Source organism: Mesoplodon mirus (assembly GCF_964341445.2).
Source record: "Mesoplodon mirus genome assembly, chromosome: 10".
In the NCBI taxonomy this organism is placed as follows: Eukaryota; Metazoa; Chordata; class Mammalia; order Artiodactyla; family Ziphiidae; genus Mesoplodon; species Mesoplodon mirus.
The window spans coordinates 101,050,095-101,064,395 of NC_138986.1; the positions used below are offsets into that span (position 1 = coordinate 101,050,095).

General features: G+C 51.2%; 1 protein-coding gene across 2 annotated transcripts; it reads left to right on the forward strand.

Moving 5' to 3' along the window:
• Positions 1-4,668: 4,668 nt before the first annotated feature.
• LOC309811029 (BCL-6 corepressor-like) lies at positions 4,669-14,285 on the forward strand. Of its 2 annotated transcripts, XR_014295094.1 has the most exons (7): positions 4,669-5,424; positions 6,078-6,131; positions 6,604-6,790; positions 12,170-12,415; positions 12,854-13,080; positions 13,661-13,842; positions 14,173-14,285. XR_014295094.1 is itself a non-coding variant. In XM_082633498.1 (6 exons), exons 1-6 carry the CDS (start codon positions 4,951-4,953, stop codon positions 14,191-14,193), a joined length of 1,164 nt encoding a protein of 387 aa, XP_082489624.1. In that variant the 5' UTR covers positions 4,669-4,950; the 3' UTR covers positions 14,194-14,285. The 2 variants fall into 2 exon arrangements, 1 of the variants encoding a protein (XP_082489624.1); XM_082633498.1 differs by lacking the exon at positions 12,854-13,080.
• The last annotated feature ends 16 nt before the right edge of the window (positions 14,286-14,301 follow it).

The following is a 14,301-nucleotide window of genomic DNA, read 5'->3' on the forward strand; positions in this document are numbered from 1 at the left end:
CTCATGACCTATGTCCTCTATCCCCACTGCCACCTCCTCAGTCCAGACCCTAGTGACACTATCATATGGGTTATGCAGAGACTATGTAGTATCTTCGTGCCTTGCCTCCCTTCAAACCCTCTTCAGTCCTGCAGCTAGAGAGTTCTTTCTAAAACTTAAATCTGATCCCATCACAACCTGCTTAAATCCCTCAGTGGTTCTCAGAGTTCTAAGAATCAGGTCCAAACTCCTTGGCATGGCTCCTGCTTACAAGCCCAGACTTTCATCTGCTGCCTCCACGCAAGCTGAACTGCTTGTAGGCCCCCTAAGCACTGTGCTTTTCAGCCTCTGCCTTTGCCCATAAAGCTGCTTCTGCTTAGAGTATCGTGACCCACGCTTCTCACCTGGTTAACTTCTACCCATGTTCCAGATTCAGCCCTAGAATCATAAATTCTGATAAACTTGGCCAACCCTACCTCCCCCCCGACTCTTTATGGATTAGGCAGTTTTACTGGTGTTCACATGGTATCTATATTGCTAATCTATTGACTCATCTGTCTCCTTTAAGGGATTGTAGACTCCTTTGGGGCAGGGAGCATTTTCTTAAAAATAAAATTATTTTTGTAGGCTTGGGGATCTGAACACTATTCAGTAAAGTCAAGTTTTAAAAATGAATACATTTGTATTTTTAGAATTTCTCCTGGCTTCAAGGTCAAAAAGAAAAAGACACAAGAGCAGCTTTGCAAATTCACTGGGGGTCTTGCCTTTCCAGTGCTTTTCATTTTTATGTCCTGTGATTTTTGGGAAACCAGGAGCCTTTTAGTGTCGATTCTGGGTTACCCAACTGGGTAAGAGATAGTCTAGATAATGCAAATTTAGAGTTCAATATCAAATCATTTCCATTTAGCTTTGGAGTCATCTGAAAATTTGGATTTAAATGTTGAGTGGGTCTTATGTTCTTGGAATTGTCATTAGAAACCAGATACAGGAGTTACTGGTTGAGATCATACATGGTTATGTCCAGGTTATTGGACTTAACCATACTGGTCACTGACCAGCTTTATTCCTCATTGAAAACGAGTAGACTGGCATTCTGGATGATATGTCAGTCTCTTATGAGCTTGGTTGGCATTACTGAAAAAATAAAAGTTGTGGATCCGCAAACCCATAGACTATATAGACTATGTTCCCCTGCAGAATTCTAACTACGTGGCCACCTTATCTTCCTAATGTCCAGTGGGAGCAGTCTGGCCGGTCCATCTCGTTCTCTTGATCTGGAGTCCTCTGCAAAAGACATCCCCCTTTTCTGCACCAGCACATATGTCACAGCCCTGAAGAACGTGTAGACATCTGAGATACGTTAACAGTGGGGGAGGGCTGATATCCCGTGCACAGACACATAAATGCCTGTTAGACCTGGAAATTGAAAACCAGAGAGGTGGGGCCACACTGGTTTTGGCCCAGGCCACCAGCCACTGGTGTTCCCAGCAAAATGTTCCCAATGTGGGAGTTTGAGGAAGCAGGGAAAGGCAGGTGGTGTGAGTTTATTAGGACTTGAGGCCCTCAGCCTCGCACTGAGGCCAGCTGAACCCCCAGAGCGTGCTTCCTGCCCTCCTATGGGCTGCTACCCCTAAAGGTACTTGGTTTCAACAGTTATTTGTGCATCAGATTAAAGACTGAAGGGAGAGGGAACAGCAAGCCTGAATTCTTCATATCATACGCCACCTCCCTTTCTCTTATTATTATATAAGCAATTCATGTGAAAAACCAATAAGGCCAACAAAACAAAACAAAATTACCTGAAATCTTGCTATCCAAAAGTTACCATGAGTATTTTGGTGTATACTTGTTCCAGATTTTTCTTTATTTTCAACCCTTCATTAAGGCCATTGTAGTCTTGACAGATGATGCTGGCACAAGCACTTGAGATGAGGCTCCTCTTTTTAAAATACTGTATTTGCATTTGGCTTAATTTCTCCCAGGCCCTGCCTTGCCTGGTCCCCAGCGTGGTGTTTTCTGCTGCAGTCTCTGTAAATTGGAGTTGGGGTGATGGGGCGGTCAGGCAGGGCTGTGTGTATCTGTGTCTGTATGAGGGAGGGCGGGCACACTTTCCAGTGTTTCTGGGCAACAAGCAGGCACTCACTGCAGTTTCCTGTCCCTCAGGCCTGGGCTGTGGAGACAGGGGAAGTACCAGGAAGGGGTGGACGACCCCGACCCAGCTAAATGGAAGGCCCAGCTCCGCTGTGCGCTCAAGAAGAGCAGGGAATTCAACCTGATGTACGACGGCACCAAGGAGGTGCCCATGAACCCAGTGAAGATATATCAAGTGTGTGACATCCCCCAGCCCCAGGGCTCTGTCATTAACCCAGGTGAGGCCCCAGCTGCTGGGGAGAAGGTGGACAGTGTGCCAGGTTCTGGGCTGGACCCTGAAAGCGATAGTCGACTTGAAAGTCGCCTCGCTTACAAAGTTGAAGACTGGTAAATAAGGCAAGAAATCCTGTCCCTAGAAAGAACCCAGAGAACAAAAGATATAAACTCAGCACAGTCTTCCTGCCCACCCAGTGGAACAGTAAAGCATTAGAAAGAAGAGGGGGTATTGAGTCCTATAAAAAATAACTTCTCTTGGGACTCAACACTGAGAAGAGAGGCCAGGTAGTTTAGAAGAAGGAGGGATTAAAACTTAGAAGGTCTGAGTTGTAAACCTCGGTCTTTCCATTCCACTACTTGTGGGACATTGAATCAAGTCATTCAACCTTTTGAGCCTCAGCTTCTTCCACTATAAAATCTGGGTTCTCATCTTTCCTGCATATTTCAAAGGCTGTTCTAAGAATCAATTGACATGACATTATGAATGCTATTAAGTTCTCTTTATAAATGATGGGTAAGTGATCATTTAATTTGTATGGTATTTTTCCTAGGAGAATACCACCTGATCCCTATATTTACTCAATGTTTAGCAAGTTCGGACTAAGAGCCAGATAATTTAGACTTGACCTCCAGTGAATCTAGTGAGGCTCTGCCATGAGGGAAGGGTCTGTCTTCACAGTAAGCTTATAAAGGAGAGAAGCTGTGCTCCTTGGGTCCTTAGAAGGGATGCTAATGTGTAGAAAGGAGTTTAGAGTAGGAATTAAAAGATTTCTAGGAGAAGGGAGTAGGGTCTGCAGCTCCTGGATAGGGGAGGGGATGAGAGCTTGCACTGGGGCTCCGTAGGAGGAGCTGGGAGTGGGGTGAACACCCTTGGTTCCCACTCTTTGGCATTGAGGGTGCACACTGAACCCAAGGCACCTCTGTGCTGGCAGTGCCTAGCTTGAACAGTGGGTCAGCTGCAGGGATGACAGTGCAACGTGAGTGCCTCACTTTTGACCTTTGTTTGTGTGTGTGTGTGTTTCTCGGGTAGGATCCACTGGATCTGATCCTTGGGATGAGAAAGATAATGATGTGGATGAAGAAGATGAGGAAGATGAGCTGGACCAGTCCCAGCACCACGTTCCCATCCAGGACACCTTCCGCTTCCTGAACATCCATGGTGAGTGGGGTGGGGGGCGGGATAGAGGCATGGAGAGGATGTAAGGGGCTTTGATTTTGCAACCATTGACACCATATCCACCATTGCACTGGGAGCAGCGACCAGGCCCTGGGGCCAGGCTGCCAGTCTGTTAGCAAGTAGGAGTCGTAGGCAAAGGAACTCCGTAGGCATAGTTATCCCAGTGGGGTGGCTTCTAGGCAGAGAGAGCATCTTCTGAATCTTATGTGATAATTCAGAGAAATTAAAAAATTAAATTCATTCTCAATCCCGCATACAAATACACAAGCTGTTATAAAGTTTGCTGATTTCCTTCAGGCCAAGTGCAGGGATCATTTTCGTGAATTGTAGGCAAACTCTTGTGCTATTTCCCTCGGTACAAATTTTCTGTCACTGCCTTAACAGCCTCTGCTAAGGCTGTATCATGGGAAACTTGTGGCTCTACAGCTCTTAGTACGAGGCTCTGATAAAATTTCTCTACTAGAGACTTTTATCTTTTTTAAAATTTATTTATTTATTTATTTATTTATTTTTGCGGTACGCGGGCCTCTCACTGTTGTGGCTTCTCCCGTTGCGGAGCACAGGCTCCGGACGCACAGGCTCAGTGGCCATGGCTAACGGGCCCAGCCGCTCCGTGGCATGTGGGATCTTCCCGGACCAGGACACGAACCCGTGTCCCCTGCATCGGCAGGCGGACTCTGAACCACTGCACCACCAGGGAAGCCCTATCTCTTTTTTAAATTGACTTTTTGAATTCAGCTTCCCAGGAGAGATGAGTTTAGAGGCTGGAGGGTCACAGTGAGACACAGCAGGTACTGCACCTCCCACTGCACATTCTGAGGAGGCTCGAGCACAAGGGGAACTGCTCTTCCACAGCATCTGCACTTGAACTTGTCACTGACCTGCTCCTAGTCATATGACTTGCATTCAGTTGAGTAGCTTTTTGCTACTTTTCTAAGTTCCATCTGGCTGGTAGGGTCCCATGAGATCCTTTGGCCACCTAGAGGATTCAGTGTATCAAGAGGATTCCTGTAGGATTCCGGAGTCCCTTCCCGAGGTGATGCCCCTTCTGTTGAGAATCAGGACGTGACTCTTACCTGTCTACTTGCCCTCCTTCACTTACCCTGTTATGTATAACCTTGCAACCAAGTGATGAGTAAAGACAACCATCATAGAGCTCTCTCAGGTTAATATTGCCACGGCTACATTCCCACTTGGTGCAATGTTAAGATTTGGACATTTGGAAATGTGAGATCCTTTCCCAAATCTTTGGCTCACTCATTCTGTTATTCTCACCCCTTAAAAGGATGCAACCCATTTCCAGGATCATGATTTCCCTTTTTTTTTTTTCATGTTTTTTTAAAGCTAATATTGTGTGTCCTTACGTTATGGGCCACCTTGGATCCTTTTGGAAACATGTGAACATATATTAAAAATAAAAAAGTAAAATGTGGCCACACCGGGATTTCATTGCCCTGAGAGAGGAGTTGGGGTGCATCAGTGACTTCCACGAAGCCTATACTTTCAAACAGGCTCCGGGCCAGCCAGTTTCCGGCTTAAGCAAGGAGAATGTTCCAGTGGTAACCAACAAGGAGAACCTGGCGACGCCGGTCTCGACTCCATTCCTGGAGCCGACCCTGGGGAGCGACGGCTCTGTGGTCACTTTCGGGAAAACCCAAGAGGATCCCCAATCATTTTGCCTGGGCAGTGCCCCACCGAGTGTGGACGTCACCCCCACCTACACCAAAGACGGAGCTGACGAGGCAGGATCAACCGATGGCAAAGTTCTGAAACCGAAGCCATCTAAGCTGGCAAAGAGAATCGCAAACTCCGCTGGTTACGTGGGCGACCGGTTCAAGTGTGTCGCTACCGGACTGTACGCAGACTCCAGTCAGCTCAGCCAGGAGCAGCGGGCATTGCAGGTGAGCCCCCCCCACCCGAATTTCAGGAGCCTGACCAGTTGTCAGGTTTTTTTAATGTGTGAAGAGGAGGGGGCCGGGGGTATGATAGGGCAGGACACTGGGCTGATTTGGTTAATGAAGCTTAGGATAATTTAAATGTTTGAAATGTGTCCAGTAAGGGGACGTAAGTGGATACTTTAAGTTATTCTGTAGATTTTAAGCGAACTCCACTCGAATGCCGATAACGGAAGTTTTAATTATTGCGAAGGATGTCTAAAAGACTTCATGACATTGACCTATCAATCGCTTTGATTTCTCTGCCGTTACTGTACGTTAACAAATATACCTAAAAGCGCTGCTTAGAATGCCTTATGTGATACTTGGTGGAGGTGTGTAGCGGCCGCATGTCTGTGAGATTCGTGCAATTTTTTTTTTCCACCAAAAAAACAAACAAAAAAACCAAAAAAAACAAACCTTGCTTAAAGGGATAGAGTATGTATTTAACTTGCCAGTGAATGATAGATGTTGTATAGGAATTTCCTTAAGATGTTTTACTTTTAATTAAAAGACAAAGCCAAATTGTTTTGCAGTGTTAAGAAAAAAATTGGTTTATGCTTATAAAAATGGATGAAGTTATCTAAATGATCCATTGAGTGCCCATTTTAATTACATAGATGGAAGGATTACAAGAGGACAGTATTTTATGTCTACCTGCTGCTTACTGTGAGGTCAGTTCTTCAAATTTTTATTACTAGAATCTTACATAAACCTTTTGAGTTAAATTTCATTTCCAAATATACAAAGGGAAGTTTGTGGGCCATGGTCGTCTTTATTCATTGTGCATTTGTTTTCTTTTGTGTTTTTGTTTTGCTTTCTTTGCGTTGTGTTTTTGTTTTGTTTTATTTACCTTCGAAAGAGAATGTCTGTCTCTATGCCACAGTGTATGTATGGCTATACATACACACCACATATATCTCTACATACATATGGCTTTACGAATAAAGAGTGTGTGACTAGTTACACATAAACACTCTTACATTTTTATCGTTCAATTTTAAAATATCTCAGTTGTATCATAAATTGTGGTTGGTTTTGGGCAAACTTTTCTTTGAAAATACTTTCCTTTAAGGTAAGGGCAGTGAAATAGCTTTGGTGGTAAGGTGTGTCTTTTTTCCATCTCCATCTCCATTCTCTTTCTAGCGTGCAGTGATGCGCTTCTCAGAGTTGGAGATGAAAGAGCGAGAAGGTGGCCACCCCACGACCAAAGACTCCGAGGTGCGCAAATTCAGCCCCGCTGACTGGGAAAGGCTGAAAGGAAGTCAGGACAAAAAGCCAAAGTCGGTCGCCCTGGAGGAGGCCATTGCCGACCAGAACGACAGTGAGAGATGTAAGTGAACCCAGGTGGCTCGCGTGTGGTACCACGTCGGTGGGAACGGGGCAGTTCCGCTCCCAGTGCCGAGGGAGGTGAGAGGAAACAATACGCTTGCGACGGCCCAGCGTCGGGGTGCTGGCTGTTCGGAGAACGGGCTGCTCTGGCCACCCTTCCCAGCTGTGGATTGCAAGGCTGGGTGTCCTTTTGAGCGTTGCAGCATCCAGGAGTGAAGCACCTATGAAATGTTGTTTCCTGGCACGCATCTCCTTTTTCCGGAGAAATGCTCGTCCTGTAGTTAGTAATAGTCTGATACAGCAGAGCAGAGGAATGGCAGTGCAAGACCTCCAGCGTAGCAGGTACGTGTTCTGTTTTGTAGCAGGTATGGATCCGGGTTTTTGGTAGCAGTGGAATGACACTTGCAGCCAGAGCCAGACCCTCCAGAGTGACAGTCTCCTATGGGAGGGAGTGGAGAGTACTCGGATTCTCCCTCCAAAGGCAGAGGTTTCTTTCAAATGAGATGAGGGCTGATGAAGGCACCAGAAAGATGAGCATAATTATTTTCTGTGGCAGGCTTGTTTGCAGTCATTAGGAGTTGACGGCACACTCCAAGGGCGTGGGATAGACGAGGGCGTTCTTCCTACCTGACGGGGTGTATTATGTTTTGGAGGCAAAATGGAGAGAAAGCTAGTGTTTGCCTCGAGTCACACTCTGCGGTCCCATCAGCTGCTCTCCCACTGGGGTTGACTTCGGGCTTTGCCCTCGAGACTTCCTGGGCTAATGAGATGTGTTGGCAGCAAGTGGAGGTCTTTCTCCCGCTTTCTTCAGTGTGCGTGCTTGTGGCCTGCAACGTGCTCCGGACCCCAGAAACCTCACCGGTGATGGTGAGTGAGGGCACCTAGGTGAACGTCGAGGACAGGGTGGGCGTGACATCCTCCTGAGACGGGACAGTCGGGGGTGGTGGGCACGTTTGGGAGGTCCAGGCCCTTGGACCCAGTCGTAGGGTCGGCGTTCACCCGCACGCTTAGGTCGTGGGTGCCTGATGCAGTTCGGGAAAATTGTGGTCAGCAACAGCGTGTGCTTCTCTCTGCTGCTTGGAGCACTGCCCTCCCCCAGCTCCTCTTTGGGGTCAGACAAAGGCCTGTGGCCAGGGTTCTGGGTAAGCCACACCGGGACCGGTTTGTCCTATGTGGCTCCCGTAGAAGGGGATTTCTGTGGCTAGTCAGTGGCGGCCTTCCCTGAGGGATGGGGCTCTTGATGTGCCTGGAGTAGACGGTTCCGAGCTCCTCCCCCTCGGGACTGGAATGAAGAACGGAGGGTCCAGGCCACCCTGGAGTGAAGCAGCAAGAAGGCCTCCCTCCTTGCCTGTGCTCACAGCTGACACACAGCCCTTACCCTCCTGAGTGGCCTCATGACTCAGCTCCTGGGGAAGTTTCTCAGAGAGATGTGATAAAAGTGGGCAAGGCCAAGTTCACGGGGATGCGCTTTTCTGAGGAGGGCACCTGCCTGCTCTGGGTGGACGGTGAGGGAGGCTGGAGGAAGGGAGCGGGCAGTTAACCGGCCTCGCGTCTTCTCGCCCTTTTCTCCAGCAATGTGGCCAAACCCAGGGTGGCCGCTGCCCTTCACGTCTCAGTGGCTTTACCCGCCCTTCTTCCCAGAGACGTTTGTGTGCGTCCTTCCCAGTCTTTCCTGCTGAGCGTGGAGACGAGAACTCGGTGTGGCTGATGGGGAGCAGGGCCTGAGCCCCAGACGATTCCAAAAGCCCCCTCCCCCCACCGCCTGCCTCCAATCTTAGACCGACCGACAGGTGTCTTCCTGGAGCACCCGGGACATGGCCCAGTGAGCCATGAATCGCCACCATGGGAGGGCAGGAGAAGGGTTGGGGAAGGTGAGGGGCTCCGTTTGAAAGGTTGGGGCAACGGAGGTGGGTTCCCCACCCACCCTCTGTCTTGTAGAGACGTGGGGTTTGTAAATAGCTGGTCAGGAAAGGTCACCTGAAGGGGCCACTGTTCTTATTGCGGCCTCCACATCCAAGGCACAGCAGGTGTTCATTCCATTCAGCTGGAAATGAATGGGCCTTCTTGTTGTTGGGCCATCATGTCTTGAGCTGATATGGGCTCAGGTCCTGCGCATGGGTGTCGGTGTGGCCGAGAGCCGAGCTGTGAGCACATGGGAGCTGGGGCGGGGATTTGGGGTGGGCAGGGGTCACAAAGAGGGTCCAGGACGCCTTCGAGATGCCTTCACCCTTGTGAGGCAGCCCCTACCCATGGAGGGACCAGGAGCTTCCAAGGTGGTGGGTGCTGTTTGCGTGGCCCTGGTTGTCCTGGTGTGGGTGCATCTTGTTGCTAGGGGCTTGTTTAAAAAAGGAATTAACTTGAAAACACAGGGGCCGAGATACTCATTTATTCTTTATGATCACATGGGTGGCTGAGTGACATTTTTATTTTGGAAGTTCACCAAATGAGTTTGGAGGTTCCTCAGACTTGGAAGTTCATCACTAGGAACCCTCAGTGGCATTTGAAGATGGGGCGGGGCCAGGAGGCATTGGTCCCTTCCTTCTCAAACTTGGAGTAAGCATCTCCCTTGCCAACCACTTGGCTGGGACAGGCCTAGGACCTGCTCAGTGGCAGTGCCTGGCCAGGAGCTGGAGGAAGCCTCCGTCAAGGGGCTTCATGAAACTTCTTTGCTCAGGGAACTTCTGTTCCAGCTGAGCACCTGCACGTTTGTCAACTACTTTGGAACAGAGATCCCCTGCACTCCTTCTGTAGTGGGTGTAACTTTGAACAAGGTTAGCCCTGACTGGAGGTGCTATAGTTAAGCTAGAGAGAAGGGGATTTTAATCCTGGGGAGCCTTCCAGCGACTCAGAACCCTCTCACCTTGTTTAGGCCTCACTGGGCATGGCTCAACCGTGGTGAGGGTGCTTTGCTGCCACAGTGACTTGTAAATGTTGCTGTGGTGATGCTTCTGTGAGGTGATGCTGTGGTACAACCATAATGAATTTGGGATATGTGTGCTGTGAGCCACAGGACCATGCTGCAGGGACCACGTTCACATCTTGCTTAGACTGGGTGACCAAGGGCACATGGCTTCCCACTTTTAGAAGGGCCAAAAGTAGCAATGATGGCAAAGCCTGATGGTTAGGATCCCCGTGTATCTATTTCTCTCCCCATCTCCTTTGCCCTCGAGGGTAGTCCTCCTGTGGGTCGTGGTTAGAACAGTCTTGGAGAAGCTCCAGGTGACACGGAGCCTCTACCCCATAGCTGGTGGCCATGGGGCTCTTGGGCAGTCGGGGTGGGTGTCCTTCAGGTTTATTACTGGCCTGGGTAAGGTCACACGAGCGTAAGGTCTTGGGGGGCCTTAGCTGAGGGGAATTGAGATCTTTGCCCTAAAAGGCTCCGGGGTTGGGGGAAGGGTGGATGGACCTAGTTTGGAAAAAGAAACTTTCAAATTGGACATGGGGTTTCTTAAGGTAGCCCTTCCATTCCTCCATGGATCCCCTCCCACGGAGCTTTTAGGGAAGGCTGATTGGACCAGAGAAGTCCGGTGGTGTAACCAGCAGGGCTCACCTCTTAAAATTTCCTACATTTCAGGCCTGAGATTCAGGCTGGTCTGAAAGTCTTGGCATCTTTTGGTTAAAGGGATTTTTCCAGCCTTTCTCTGTGCTGAGCCCGGCCCATGATGATGAAGCCCACCCCTGGAGGGAGGCTAGCAGTAACATTCCCACTTTACAAGTGAAGGGGGCCGAGTTGTAAAGCGGCGCCATTCCTGCCCGAGTGTTTAAGAGGGTCACAGAGCAGCCGGAGTGAGAGTTGCAGCACGCCGTCTTCACCGGGCCTGCAGCAGCCTGGGCTGCATCACCCGTAAGCACAGGCCAGGAGTTTGGGGTTTCTCCTGCTGCCATGACAGGAGACCCTCGTGGTTGGGGTGATTCCACCATTCCGGCAAGAGTAGATGGGGATCCGTCCCACCTTGGGATACCCTCGGAGAAAAGCTAAGTGTGTTCCACCATTGAGAACACAGGTCAGGCTAGCCCAGGCCAGGGTGAGGTTCATCCCCACAATTGACTGCCATTAAATGCTGGGAATGGCCCCAAGAGAGGCTGATCAGGGGACCAGCCGGCTGGGCAGAAGTGGGAGTGATACTTGAAGGGGTCTAGGGAGAGGAGGAGGAATGCGAGCAGCATGTGAGGGGTGTGTCCATGATTTCATCTAGAAAAAACGTGCTGTGGGAGCTTAGCTCAGGTGTTAACGAAATACCAAACTCATACACCCACCCCCACCCCCGGCTGGTGATGGACACAGGGTCATCTTCGGGGAACTCTTTAACAGCACAGTGATCGTTATGGAATTATTTGTGTGTTAGAAACAATGTGACTGGCAAAGCAGTTGAACTGTTTCTATGGCTAGAGCAAAAGTGAGGAGTGATGTTAGGCTGGGGTGACTGGAAGAAAAGCCCCAAGTGGATGCTAGATTGAGCACAGGGGGCAGGAGCAACACAGGCGGAGCTGGGGTGTGAGCCGTTCAGCCCTGCCGGCCGCCCCCCCAAAACCCCCCATGAAGGGGGTTGGAGTCTTGTCTTTGAAATGTCCTTAGATGCTTGTTGCCTGGGAAGGAAGGCCTGGAGACGTGCCAGGTGGGTGACTGGTGTCACTGAGGGCCTTCTTCCTAGACAGGAAATAGGAGCAGCGCCTCGATGGCAGTGAAATGCTTTTCCCCCCATGGGTGTGGAAAGAGGACAGACAGACTTGTAGCAATCTGGTTGAGTTCTTTGAAATTGCCCTTGACCCTTGTGTGTGCACCGGGAAGCCTTTCCTTTCCCTTTGCCAGGCTCCTCTTCCCTTGGTCTCCCCAGCTGCCCAGCCTCCCACCATTCCTTCCCTACCCTTTTGCTTCCCCCTCGCCCCTGCTGACCCAAGTGAACATTGGTGCTATGTCTGTGTAGATGGCAGTTGGGGGCTATTTGGTATCTTGATGACATCAGCCTTTTTTGTTTACTAGCAGCTGTTTCCATAGTAATGTGTAGCTCCGCCCTGATGGGTTGGATCTTACTGTGAGGTCACTCACCCCCCTTTAAGAGTAAGCCACCTTGGAGAGTTAAGCAGTCAGGGAGTTATCTCACATGCCTACAGAGGGCTGGTGTAGATGCCTCACCTTGACCCTTGAAGGATGGATTGTGAGTGGGCTACGCGCCTCCTTTTCTGCTTTCTTTGCTGGTTGTGTTCAGCTGTCCTTCCTTTGGGACGTCTTTCTGAGGGTTTAGTGCTTCCAGAGTGTGAGGCCCCTGGTCTCCAAAGGTGGGGGGTGGTCTGTTGGTAGCAGATTGCCTTGGGCATGGGGGTCCTGCCTGCTCCTGGTGACCTTTGTTCCCTCCTTTCCAGGTTGTCTCCCCTCCCCTAGGGGAGTGTTATGATGGAAGCAAACCTGACCCCTTCAAAGCCCCAGAAGACAGTGCTCTTCCTGAGGACATGGACACGGAGCCCCCCAGAGAGTCCCCCGCCGACCAGGCGGCCCCGGACACGTCACGCAGCCCCACCCTCCGCCTGAACAGAAAGCGCAAGGTCTCTGGCGTTAGGAACCACACTGAGACCAGTGTGCTCCCGGAGGACTCTCTGCTGAAAGCCAAGCGGAGACGGGTCTCCAAAGGTGAGCTCGGTTTCGCTTCGGGCCCGCAGGGCACCCTACGGAAGTCCTGGGGCGGAGCAGTGGAAAGTTCCAGTCCCACCCTGGAGCCCTGGGGGGAACCACTCACACCTCCCCACCCCCCACCCCCCACCCCCCCAAAGCCAGGTGCCGGGGCTGGAGCCCAAAGGTGGCCAAAGGCAAATAGGCCCCCTCCCGAGACTTGGTAACAAGTTCCAGCCAACACAGTGGCCACACCCCTCCCCTCCCCCACCCCTGTTAGTGATGTGTAAGACAGTTTGTTTCCCCCCGGCCCGTTCCGTGGGGCTTCTTCATTAATTTGTAGTTGTTTCTCCATTAGCGGACTGGCCTGAGAGGGAAATGACAAACAGTTCCTCTAACCACTTAGAAGAGCCACATTATAGTGAGCTGACCAACCTGAGGTGTGCATTGAATTAACAGGGCTCCATCCCAGAAAGCAGCGCCGCTCGCTGCACCTTAGAGACCGGCAGGAGCAGAGAGCAAACCTGGCCGGCAGGGCAGGAAGGAGGTGGCCCAGGCGGTTCAGCCTGCGGTCACCCCCCAGGGCAATAGCATCTCCGAAGAGAAACCTGGCAGGAAAAGGGCAGAGGCCAAAAGCAACAGAAGCTGGTTGGAGGAGTCCCTTAAATGCAGTGACAGTGAACAGGGTATGCACGGGGCGGGGGCGCTCCTGGAAGGTGGATCACCCGCCCTCTGTGGGAAACGGCCCTGGAGGGGGCCTGAGCGCCATCCAAGTTGACAAGAGTAGCGTGTGGTGAGTGGGGAGTTTTCTTCATGAGGTCCTTTCAGCCTGCTCACTTCCTTATGGAATGGACAGTGAGGCGGGAGCGCGACTTCCTGGGCTGCTCCTCATCACCCAGCCCGCGGCTGGGCAGGAAGGGAAGTCTTGGGTGAGCCCGGGCGCTTGTCAGTGCCCTCATTCCAGCCTCAGGCTGTCCCCAGTCGCCCTGTCCCGAGCCCCCAGGCCCCCCACGGGTGGGGACGGGAGCGCACGAAGGCCTGGCTTCTGCCCGCTCTTGTGGCCCTTTGAAGCGACTTGCCATTTGGCGTGTCGTGGCTTAGCCTATTTGCCGGTTGAATGTGGGATAATTAAAATATTAGTGCTTTGAAAACATAATCGGTATATCTTTAAAAACTGAAGCTGCTCCAACGATCCGTGCTAACAATGGGCTTTTCTTTCCTCACCGGCTACAACTGTGTGACGCCCGCTTCTTCTCCCCCTGACAGATGTGCTGTGCGTGGACGAAGAAATGGATTGGCAGCCTTCGCCCCCGCCGCAGAAAAACACCGACAACAGCGAGAAACCATCCGGGAAGCGACCGTGCAAAACCAAGCATTTGATCCATCAGGAGCCCAGGTGGGGCTTGCCGCTGCCAGGGGACTCCTATGTGGACAATGCGGATGGCAAGGTACCTCTTGCCCCTGGCTCTCTCCCGCCCCCCGGGCCTGTGCAGGCACATCCCGCCTGCCTACTTCTCTGCTTCTGGGGACAAAGCTTTCCTTTTCCTGAACCCCTCCCCCCAGAATATCACTGCCCCTTCCTAGGGGACCTGTCTCCTGGGTGGTGGTGAGGTTTCCAGCTAGTAAAAATGCACCCCCTGCCCCCCGCCCCGCCTCCCCCAGACAGAGAGGAGGAAAAGTGCTTTCCTCCACTCAGGTTTGTAACTCAGGGAGGAGGCGAACCAGGCGGGCGGTGGAAGGACAGCCTGAAATGTGTGCGCTGCCTGGTTTCGTGATAGGTGACCGTCCGGAGATTTTGAAAGCAGCCTGAGCCCAGTTCCGACTATGATCTTTCGCCGGCCAAGCAGGACCAGAAGCCCTTGGACCGTTTGCAGCAATTGTTACCAGCTTCCCAGGCCTCGCAGCTG

What these genes read in the sequence shown, in the direction of transcription:
- LOC309811029 (XM_082633498.1), top strand. Translation starts at nt 4,951, where the DNA reads ATGTGGCCACACCGGGATTTCATTGCCCTGAGAGAGGAGTTGGGGTGC. An exon ending in TACCTGCTGCTTACTGTGAG is followed by an intron (nt 6,132 to 6,603) that starts GTCAGTTCTTCA and finishes TTCTCTTTCTAG; the next exon opens with CGTGCAGTGATGCGCTTCTC. An exon ending in CCAGAACGACAGTGAGAGAT is followed by an intron (nt 6,791 to 12,169) that starts GTAAGTGAACCC and finishes CCCCTCCCCTAG; the next exon opens with GGGAGTGTTATGATGGAAGC.